Source organism: Xiphophorus couchianus, chromosome 1, assembly GCF_001444195.1.
Source record: "Xiphophorus couchianus chromosome 1, X_couchianus-1.0, whole genome shotgun sequence".
NCBI classification, from domain to species: Eukaryota; Metazoa; Chordata; class Actinopteri; order Cyprinodontiformes; family Poeciliidae; genus Xiphophorus; species Xiphophorus couchianus.
In genome coordinates, this window is record NC_040228.1 from 22354670 (window position 1) to 22366395 (window position 11726).

At 39.1% G+C, this 11726-nt stretch overlaps 1 protein-coding gene across 3 annotated transcripts; it reads right to left on the minus strand.

Annotated features, from left to right (window-relative positions):
* Positions 1–297: 297 nt before the first annotated feature.
* LOC114142713 (poly(rC)-binding protein 2-like) lies at positions 298–11455 on the minus strand. 3 transcript variants are annotated; one of them, XM_028014128.1, is made up of 14 exons: positions 11277–11439; positions 10814–10858; positions 10362–10488; positions 7359–7382; positions 7237–7269; positions 6998–7114; positions 6175–6306; positions 5957–6085; positions 5510–5584; positions 5246–5305; positions 3452–3524; positions 3313–3368; positions 3069–3238; positions 298–1523 (listed from the first exon to the last, which is right to left on the minus strand). In XM_028014128.1, exons 3-14 carry the CDS (start codon positions 10428–10430, stop codon positions 1487–1489), a joined length of 975 nt encoding a protein of 324 aa, XP_027869929.1. In that variant the 5' UTR covers positions 10431–10488; positions 10814–10858; positions 11277–11439; the 3' UTR covers positions 298–1486. The 3 variants fall into 3 exon arrangements, with proteins under 3 accessions (XP_027869929.1, XP_027869937.1, XP_027869919.1); XM_028014136.1 differs by lacking the exon at positions 10814–10858 and having other exon boundaries at positions 5264–5305; positions 11277–11455; XM_028014118.1 differs by lacking the exon at positions 10814–10858 and having other exon boundaries at positions 11277–11455.
* Positions 11456–11726: the final 271 nt, after the last annotated feature.

Consider the following 11726-nt stretch of genomic DNA (forward strand, 5'->3'; position numbering starts at 1 on the left):
TAAATTGACTTTGCTTTAAAAATGTAAGCAAACTAATTTCATTGCCTCAAAAAATCCCAAGTTTTCAAAAATCTGAATGTTACCATGTATAAGCTTCACACAACTTAATCATTTTGAGTAAGTTGTATTACATAATAGTACATAACTAGTGTAAAACCTAATTAGTTCTCCTTTCTTAAACATATACAGACTGTTTGTTTGCATGTTTACTAATAAAATCTATAAACATTTGAATTGAAAATGAAATTAAAATGTTCCAATTTGTTAATGCACCTGTATAAGAATGACAAAGGACTGTTTAAGCATTTCACATCTTTTATTTTTGCATCTCAATTCTTCGACAATTTAATTGCACCCAGATCTACAATAGTTTGAAAACGTGCACAAAAAACGTGAGTTTCTTCATCCTGCAAAGAATAAAAAAAATAAAATCTGACCCAGGCAAAAAAGGATAGCAGGAAACTAGTGTTAATTCTATAGTTCTCCTAGTTAATCATAATTTAATACTTCAGCTTAATATACTTATAAAGACCATTATGTCTTTTAGTTTTGCCCCTTGCAGCATTCCCCAGCCCTGCAGTTAAAAAAAATATTTTCTCTATTTAAAACAAATATTTCAATGTTATCACCAACACCACCACTATGGTCTTAGTTATTTCTGAGAAAAGAAAAACATTTTCCTCACGTCCAGGCTCACTCCTGGCGATCCAAGGTCCACCAACCTTTATCAGATCAACACAAAGCTCCAAAAGTCCAGATTAACAAAATAAACGGATGGAAACACAGGAATGACACAAAACGATTACTGAGCAAGTTAGAGGTGAGACATGATATAGCTTAAAAGGTTCCTTCAACCTGCACTAAACAAGAGAAATCACCTTCAGACTTCTAAAGTGTTTTTTTTTTTTTCCTGCATACATATTCAGCTCCTTATCGCACACTAAAACCCGTTAGACCCACAATGCCTCATTCAGGAAGTACAGCTTCAAACAGCAAATGCCAAATATTAATGAATTCTACTTGTACAAGGAACTGTATATTAAATAAAAATAAATAGATATTTAAAAAGGAGGGAAAGAACAGTCCATCTATTATGTTATTGAGTTTTTTTTCTTCCTTTTTTTTTTCAATTTTTCTAAGAAAAATCTGACGTAAGAAAAACATTATTTATGCCTTTTCAGATTTTTCTAAAACATTATACTTACAGTTTATCAAGAAGATCTTACAGATATACAGTAAAATAAGAGGAAAAATACAACAGAAGAAGATCTTTGAAAACTATTTGCCAACAGAATTTAAAAACATAATAAATAAATAAAATATCAATTGCTTGATGGTGTAATTACAACTGAAGTAGATGTCTAAACCAATGCAGGAGAAAGCTGTGAATTTATAGTACTTGGTTTTTGCATTAAGTTCAACAAGGGACCTCTTGGTAAAAAATCGGGGCAGGGGTTAAAGTAGATGCTGATGAAGATCCTCCATGTCAGTTGGCTGCGAGGCCAGTAGCTTCAGAAGAAAGCCTGAGACAAGAAAAGACATTTCAAGTCAAGTAGATTGTTAGAAATTATTAGGCAGGAAGCTAAAAATGCCACATATTTACAGACGAAGAAGGCTTTTCATCTGAAGAGTAACGGTGCGTTCACAAACGCGTTTTGAGCATCGGGCGCGTCTGATTTGCATTCAAAGTCGATGTGGAGGCACGTCGAGGGCCATTGTGAGGCGTTTCACGCGTCTAACGCGGAATTTTAAACCCTTTGGAGCGTTTTGAGCTTTTGTTGTTCCTGTGTCTGATACGCAATAATCACTTTGATTAGATCTGAAACGATTAATCAGATTAATCGACTGATATAAGCGTCAACTAATTTGTAACCAGTTAATTGTGAATTGGAGAAAATTAGATTCAAAAACATGCTGTTTGCTGAGAGAACAAACTCAGAGCAGAAATAATTAAGCCAAAACTGTACAGAAAATGCATACATTTCATGGGGCGTTCACACCAAACACGTTATGCGCGTCAAAAATGCGTCCGACGCTTCAAGTTCAATGCTTGACATTTTGCTGGACACCGGGCCCTAAACTTTGAATGTTGACCAGACGCGCCCGACGCTCAAAACGTGTTTGATGTGAACGCACCTTTACTCTTCAGATGAAAAACCTTCTGTCTGTAAGACTGTGGCATTTTTAGATTCACCTGGTTCAAATTATGGAAGCAAAAGCTTATGTTCAGCACCTTTTGCTATTCAATTATTAACCGCTTAATCCAATAATAATTAACAAATCAGTCCTACACTGTATTGAATGTTAAGTTGAGCAGAAAGGTCCTAGTTTTTCACATGTTGATGTTAGAAGTATTTTTTTAGCTCTTTTGATACAAATGATAAGGCATACACTAAAGCAGTGCTATATTGGAATTGATTTGTTTATTTACATCTTTTAATTAATCTCTAGCAATGTGTAACAATTTGCAGAATATCCCAATTTTTTTTTATCTCATTAACAGTCACAAGAATGATAGAATAATCAATTGCTAAAATAATCGTCAGCTGCAGCCCTAACTTTGCTGATCGATTCGTGAAGTTCCAGTGAATTGTTTCAGTTTTACATCATTTATCTGAAGACTTGACATTATCTGTTCCCCGCCAGCATTAATACATCACCGGAGTTGCCTCTCTAGTTAAGCTGTATAAATTTAAATAAAGACTCTCCAGCCTTCACTTGCATCACAGGAGAACACAAAAGTCTGCAGCAATGAACTCGTTAAAGGGAAGAGAGTGTGCAGGCAGTAGCTGCATTACAACAGGAAGGTTAGAGGGGTGTGTTCACACACTCCGATGGAAAGAAACAGTTCAGCAATATCCGCAACGCAGCTGGGCTAAGGCCAGAGCTACCTTCCATAAAACCTTCTGTTTTTCTTAGCTTGTGTCAGATGTTTGACAACAACCCACTGGTTAAACACACACAAGAAAACTGAAGCCTAGTAAAGTCAGATTAAAAAGGCAATAAGCCGTAAAAATAAAACAATAAAATCCCTTCCTGCTGCAGTAACATTCGTGCTGCAGTCTTACCGAGCGTTGATCAGATACTCGGCCAGGCTGATGCTGGCGTGGGAGCCGGTGATGGTGACCTGCCTGTCAGTCGAGCCCTCCACCGGGTTGGCAATTTTTATCTGGGCCCCTGACATCTGACGTATCTCGTTGATCTTTGCACCCTGACGGCCTATGATGCAGCCGATGAGCTAGGGGAGGAGAAGAGGTAAGACAAAAAACGATCACTTTAAAAAGCAATGTTTGCCCTGCAGAAAATACTTACATCATTTGGAATGGTTAGCTCATGAGAGCCAGTTTGTGCAGAGGCATCCATCCCAGCTTTAAGAAGAAAAACGAAGCCCAATGAGAAGATATGCAACACATGCAAGTAGAAAACGCTCTGCAGCAGTAGATCCACTTACCCTGGAAGCCTTGGTTGCCGTGTGCAATGGGGAAGGGGCTCTGCTGCATGGCCAGCTGGTGAAGTTTAGTGAGCTGTTACCAACAATTGAGGGGGGAAAAAAGCAAAACAGAGAAAAAGAAAATACAGTTAGGGAAAAAACCTATGATCCTAGTCTAAAATGTTGCAATTCCCCTTTTGTATGTACTTAAAAATGATAATGAGCAGAAATTGTGAAATGAATCCATGATTTGGTCTTGCTCTATTATAGAAAAACTGAAGCATTTAATATCATCTCAGAACTTGCAGCATCTTGCAAAAGTAATCATAACCCTTAAACTTTCCCTTTTTGTCACGTTTCAATCACAAATTTCAATATCTTTCAATGGGATTCTCTGAGAGAGCCAAACAAAGTCAGGGATGGTTTTCCAAACTGGAAGTGTGTGCAGTGGATTTCTTATCAAGTCCTGTTTAAATTTCAGAAGTCACCTTATCAGTAAACAAGAGTGCATTTGTTTAAGTTGTCATTTAAATTGTATTCACATCAGCCCTGTTAAGTCTGTTTTAATCAAAATAGTTAATCCTCTTAGTAAGTCTGGTTTGTTTGGGGCGGTGTGAATATGTAAAGAAACTCTGATGCGAAGCAAAAAAGCTAACTCTGGTCCGCATAAAAACCTAGGTCTCTGTTCGGCTGATGTGAACTCTGGCACAGATCAAAGGCATGTGTGAATGCCAAGCGGATTGAAGACCGCTCCAAAAGCACGAAGTGAACTATAGAACAGGGCATTCTCTACAGTGCCCTGCTTTACAGAGGTTATTCTGGGTAAATACAACCAAAACAAACAGGCAGGTTTAGCGCCAGCGGGAGAAATGACTCACTGTCGTTTATTAAAGACAAAAAAAAAGAAATCCTATAAACGCTAAAAGACAAAAGGAAGGAAGTTGCACCCATCTCTTCAGTTATTTCTTTGAAAGCGAAGCACACCAGATGAAAATGTAACAAATGTTGCGATTCTGGTCTCAATCAAACCAAATCTACCTAATAGTTGGATTATCACCCACAGCACTACTCAATAGCGCAACCACAAATCTACCAAAATGTAGTTGTTCAACTAAACCGACAGGCAAAGAGAGGAAAGCATTAATCAGGGCGTCAGTCAAAGAGCCATAAGGGCCACTGGCCCTTTGATTTATAGGGAATAGTTGAGGATCCCTGCAGCTCAAATGGGAGAATCCATCAATACGACAACTCGCAGTTTTTCATTCAAAAAGCGGAAAAAAAAACCCAAAATATAAAATGATAGTCAGAAAAGACCAAAGTTGTACTTTTTGGTCTTCAAGCTAAGCACTGTATATCATCCTGAACACACCATCCACACTTTGAAGCATGGTGGTGGCAGCAATATGTTGTGGTTTCATCTTGAGCTGAAACGGCATCTGGTCAAAGTTCATTTGAAGTGTAAGGAGCTAAATCAAGCCCAATACTAGAAGAAAACCTTGTGGAGTGTGCAAAAAAAAAAAATCTAGTCAAAGTCCAGACCTAAAACCAAACAGGTCTGGAACCAGGAACCTGCGGCAAGGTTTGCACAGTGATGTTCAGGCATTTTCATCCAGTCATTTTGCATTTTGAATGACATAAAAAAAGGATTGAATTTTGTGGTTTTCACATTACGTCATGTGGAAAAGTTCGAGGGCATGCACACTTTTGCAGGGGATATGGAGGTGTAGATCCAGAATGGGTGGCAATAAAGAAATGGAATAAGAGGGTGGCATGGCTTCCCAGGACCAAAGTTTTTAAATACATTGGATCACTTACAGAGGGCCCTTCACTTACATCAGGCTGTGGAATGGCGTGCTGCCCTTGGACAGCGTAAGCCTGCAAGGAGAGCACAGCAGTTAGGAGGGAGTGGCATTGTGGCACAGCGTACAGATCCATCAGCACTCTGCCCTTGGCGTGGTACGAGAACAAAGCTGTGTCTGCCACGCCCAGCAGAGTCGTTACTAAATGGGGAGACGATGTGTAACGTTTCTAACCACTAAATACGAAGGAACCATCAGTAAAAAAAACAATGTCGCCTACCTGACCACCTGCAAAGATGACAGGAGAGCCTGAGGGTTTGGGCCTGTACGGGATGGTCACTCCTTTTGGTGGAGACTAAGAAAGAAAGAACATTCTGACTTAGGAAGATGGTTTGACGTTTAAGAGCATCAGTAGCTGCGTTTCCATTACAAATGTGCAAAAAACTTTGTCAAAATTCTGCTGATGTCGGAACCCTCCCTCCTCCCCGCCCCCAAAAAAACACACACACAATTTCCAGGTTTTCTAAAACGAGAAAGAATTAAAATCACACATCATAAAAAAAACAAAAACTACTTCTTGTCTATGAAAAAAAAAAAAAAAAAAAAACCTCACCCTGGCACAAGAACTTTTTCTTGAAAAACAAGATTTTTTTTTTTTATTGCCATGTTTCCATAAAATTTAGATGGTCAATGGAAACGTAACTAATCCGATAATCACAATTTATACCTCCAGCATGACAACACAGATCTGCTTGACGCACTCGATGATGGACTGGGGGGTCCCTGCAATGGTGATGGCACGTTCTGTTGAGTTGGGCAGCATGTCCCCTGCTACTTGTACCTGAGCTCCTGCCGACTGCAGGGAAAAATGAGAAGTCGGGGGACGTCCCGTATGAGAAGGATGTCAAACGTTTAACGCTTAAGGACAGAAGGAGGAAAACAAACCTCTCGGATTTCTTTGATCTTACAGCCGCCCTTGCCGATGAGCGAGCCGCACTGGCTGGCAGGCACAACGAGGCGCATGGTGACTGGCGGTTTGCTGGTGGCCGTGCTGTTCGTCATGGAGGTGCTGATGTCCTGCAGGAGATTTGGAGAACATCAGACAAATTCTACGTTAAAATAATTTAATTACCAAGGCTATATTTTTACTTTTTTTGGCCTCTACTTCTGCAAACTTTATGCAAGTTCATGACATTAAATAAAAAGAAACGTTAATAATCCAAATGGAATACTTTTGTGTATGTTGATGCACAATATGTAGAAGAGCATTTCTCATATCAATGGGACACAGGTGGAGCACACAAGGGAACCCACAGAAACACCTCAGGGTCTTTGAAGACCAACTTTTGACAATTTTCAGCTAGAAAACACAATTTCAAGTTTCTAACCGGTTACAATATGCGTTTTTTTTTTTGGGTCAATTGTTTGTCATCATATATTTTACCAGTCTTACAAAATAACATTTTAGGCTTATTTAAGATTTAGGTCAAATTTGGGTTTTTACTAACAAAACCTGACGACATCACTCACTCTGCAATTCACAAACACGGTCCTCTCACCTTCACATCTTTAATAACTTTCATTTAAACACCAAAATGAGAAAAATCGTTTTGTCAAACTGATTTTTTCAATATTTTTCCTAGGATTTCTGTTTCACATAATCCTTTGCTTTATAGCTCAGCCTTCCAGGTTGCAAATTTGACGCAGAAATTATTAGTTAAATGCAAATGTTTCTAATTTCAGTAAAGATGCGGTGAGAAAGCCAAACCTCCTCCAGTTTCTCGATGATCATAGAGAAGGCTTTAAAAATAGAGGTGGTGGGTCCTGCGAGGGTTATGATCCTCTCTGGACAGTTCCCCTCTGAGATGTTGATGCGAGCGCCGCTCTGCAGACACAGAAATGTAAACAACACAGAAATCAGCTGGCTTCATCAGACGCCGCCGAAAAGAACAGCAAGGTGCAGCTATGATCAAGTTTGTTCTTGTTTGGGAGCAGTAAAGTTTTTACCTCCTCTCTCATCTTCTTCACTGACTCTCCTTTCTGTGGAGAAACAGCAGATATGCAATATTTTCAAAACACAGAGAGACCAGCAGCAGATTGCATCAGTCCAACAGTAAAAAACATCCTACCTTGCCAATTATGCTTCCAACCTCCTGCAGAAATGAACAAAACAAAAAGAAAACGTTAGCAGCTCTGTGTTTTTCATGCGTTTTAGTGAAGCAAAGTTTCTTAAAACCCAAAACAATTTGCTTCACATGCCATGCAAAGAGTAGCATGTACACTGCTCAAAACAATAAAGGGAACACTCAAATAACACATCCTAGATCTGAATGAAAGAAATATTCTCATTGAATACTTTGTTCTATACAAATTTCCATTTGCACAACAGCAGGTGAAATTGATTGTCAATCAGTGTTGCTTCCTAAGTGGACAGTTTGATTTCACAGAAGTTTGATTTACTTGGAGTTATATTGTGTTGTTTAAGTGTTCCCTTTACTTTTTTGAGCAGTGTACATTTTAAAGCTTCAAACCAAAGAAAACTTTGTAAATTCTGACTTTCTAAAACTATTAAAAACAGATAACTAAGATAATAACGCTAATAATCTTAACCATACTAAAATTTAAAAAACATTTAAAACATTAGCTGCTCTAAAGCGACATGAAGGACGTGGACATAAGCTGCAAGAATATAAGATTTTTTATTTTTTTTTGCAGAACAAAACAGACTGGAGATTAAGTCAATTTATTCCTTCAAATAAAGCGAAGCTTCACGTTCGCTCAGACTCTCGAATTGAGAGTAGCGCCTGACTACTTGTGTAGGAGTCCTCGCAGCCCTTCTGTCAGGCCCACCTGTTCCTTCCCTCCCACAGCACGAGGGAAAGGGCATTTAGGCCTGCACTTCCTCTGAGCGCAAGGGATCAATATGTAGGGCGGGAGCCCTGCCGCAGCCTTTTCTTGCACGCTTTATGGCACAAGTAGAAGGACTACTGTTACGTTGGCAACTTTAACTGCAAACAGTTTGACAAAACAAACATTTTCTAAATGTTCCGATTATTTTAGATATTGAGAGCATTTTGTTCTAGGATTGTAAAACATTTTTCACATAAAAAAATGAACATTCTTACAGATTTAAAAACTCTTGAGTTCACAGTTTTCTTAAAGTATTAGTACAAAAATTAACACTTATATTTCTGCATAGGTTGGCCACTAAATACAAAATCTGCAAAGGCTAATGAGGCATATGTAATAAAACTAATAAATAGAACTTATTCAGACTGAACACTGGTTTTAATGAGTACGTTTCTACAACAGGAATGGCTGCATCTTTTCATTTTGTCTCTCTGCCCTTTATTTCCTGTTCAATTGCGAATGACAAAAGGACAGTAGTTCCACACGAACATAAAAAACTCAGAAATTGCCAGTTTTATTTTTGTTGTTGCACAATCATCTTCCCTTGAAGTCAGCATTGAAGAAGCAAAGCTTGCAGCTCTTATTTAAAAATTTGCACCTGCTGTAACTGAACAGGATCTATAAGGAAGGAAACTAGAGGAAGAATTTCAACTTCAATTTTATTTTATCCCCTTACGTATTTTAAAAACTGCAAATCTGGACATTATTTATATAAATTATTGTGGCAAATACTCACACATAAGAGCCAGCTGAGTTTGAAATGTGACATATGATGACCCCTGATTGAAAACCAAAACAACACGTAGTGGTGGGAATTATAAATTACAATCATAACACCACAACTGTTACATCAGCCTAGTAAAATGCAGTAACTTATTTTAATTCTAATTATTTTAGTGGTTGACAAAGTGAGTACAGTACTTTTCTCCAGGCAGGTGTTAATTAATGTACTGACAAACTAAAGGTTCTCAGGTTATCTGCAAATTTCAGCAAGTCAAATCTATGACTTTTTAATGCTACTTTCAATTAAATTTAAGACAGAAAAAAACTGTAAACATAGAGGATAGTTAGAGGGAACCTCCTGCATTATAATCAGGAATAGCATATACTGTGAAAATTTCATGTATATGATGGAGGCCAGTAGCCTCAACCGCGTCAAGTCACAGAACGCCATAAAGATGCCTAATACTCCCACAAGAAAATGAAAATACATTAAATAATCCTGCCACGAGAAGATTTAAGACCTACTTGCATTTTTGTAATGAATTTGAGACACTTTAATGCCTTAATTTTACACACAAACACAAGACTTTAAGGATGTGCAGACACCCTGGTTCTGCAGAAGATGCTTCAGCTTTAAACTCAAAGTTTAATGCAAAGAATTCAAACCTACAAACATGCAGAAAGCCATGGGGGTCAAATAGAAAACACAGAGCAATGGTTAGCAGCCCTGTTAAAGACAGTGTAAGCAGTCACTAGGAGTCTCAAAGTCCATTCTGTTTCTGACATCAATGTTATACCAGTCCGTGTCCTTCCTCTCTCTCTCTTTTTTCTGCTTGTACGCACACTACTGCAAACTACAGAACCATAACATACAAGACTGGTGATATAAACAAAAACTGATTAAAACAGGCCAGCATCCTTTACTCCGTATCTGTTCCATTTGTTTGATTTGTAACACTTGATCATTTTCAGCATTAAAGCCTGCTTTGTACTTAACCAAGTCTAATTATTTCTCAAGTTAATAACTCCAAGAGGTTTAATGGTCGGGTCCTGGAACCTGGGTGTTACATGGAAGAAGAAAAAGGTGCAGCACAATGTCTATTTCCAATTTCCAGTTTAAGACTGAAACACGGATTGATTGTTGGGCGATGAATGAATGGACAAATGGAAGAAGTAATTGTTGGACAGATGCAAGAAGCCATAGCGTAGACAGATGGAAAGATGGAGGACTTGTTGGATGCATGGATTTAGAGGAGCTGAACAAACTCGCACAAAGAAGGAGGAATTGCAGGATAGGTAGATTGATGGATGAATGAACACAACGCTTCCACATGTAAGTTTTATTAATAAAACAGAAAAGACACATTGGCAGAACCAACTTGTTCAAGTCAATTCATATACTTAAGTGAATTTGGAAAACAGGATATATTCTATTCATATATTAAATTAATTGTTTTTCTGTTTATGTATGACTCTGCAGGAATCCTGTCTTCACTCACCTTCCCATGCATGAGCAACCTGATGGTTAAGGTGACATTAAGTCCTCCTTCAACTAGACTGGAGTCCATCGCTGCAGTTCAGTCCACACTGGCCAACAAAGTAGGTTTTTGGTGACTGAATGAATGTCTGCAGAAGAGATAAAAAATGAGCAGGTTAGAGAAAAATGTGGCTACAGGAACACGGGGATAACATCTCAGAGTGAAGCCTTGGTGGCTAGTAAAAACGCTGTTACAGCAGATCAATGGAGTGATGCAGGCAGTTCACTTTTTTCTCTTTTTGCAGGCGAGTGTGTCACTTTGGAAGAATGAGACGTTTCAGTGCAGTAATTCATGTTGGACTGGCCCGAGTCCACTCATTCTCACTGACACAATGACCCACTGTGTCCCTGGTGCTGTGTCTATTTCCTGACACTGAGCAGCTGTGGCGAACTAACTTTTTAATTTTCTCTCATCTATCTATGTGGGGTCTAAATCGTTCGACACTTCGTAGCATCTAACTGTGGAGATGAAAAACAGACAGCTGAATAAATAAGGTAAACATAGCAAATAAATATTTGCGAAAAGGCATCACGCACAATTTGGGAAAGCTGAATTAGCGCCGAAGAGGATCTGCCCCAACTTCCCAAATATTTTCCCCACTTGCAACAAAATTAAGCTGAACGGATAAATTCATTCAATCCCTACGTGTTTAATACACTCTGAAAGGGCAGTGGGTCGCCACTAACTCACAGGCAGCCACCAAGTTAAACACAGTTCGGTAATTTTCCATTCACAGCACGCTAGCATTAGCATCCTCCGATCCAGGAAATAGCCGCATCCCGCGGCCTACGGATCGCGCCGAGTTATTCCCGTCCTTCACTCTGAGAGGAAAGAAAAGAAAACACACTCACAAAGACGGATTTCTGGAAGACTTACCCGAACCGTCCCTTGAAGTGTGTCCAGGGGGTGGATAGGGTGGCAAGGGTGGAAGGGGAGAGGTTCGGGAGGGAGTTTTAAGAGGACCCGGGGAAGAGGGAAAAGACGCCGCTGTTTGATCGGACTCCACTCTTCTCTTCTGCTTTGCACCAAAGACAAAACAACTTTGACCCCGTCACCGTCCCGCCCCTCCGCCGGGTCACCCCCGCCCACCGGGGGGTCCACGCCCATCATCCACGGAAGAGCAAAAGGGGCAAGTATTCACATATTATCAGATTATGTTGATTTGTATACAAGGGTTGATTTTATTAACACCACAACGTTGATGAATCTGTGGGCCAGTGATGCTATTTACATGTCTTAAAAATCACTAGAATAATTTATTAATTTGTTAAAAAGGTGGGAAAAGCACCAAAAAATTTCTCAAGTCAGAGTAGCACTTATTTACCA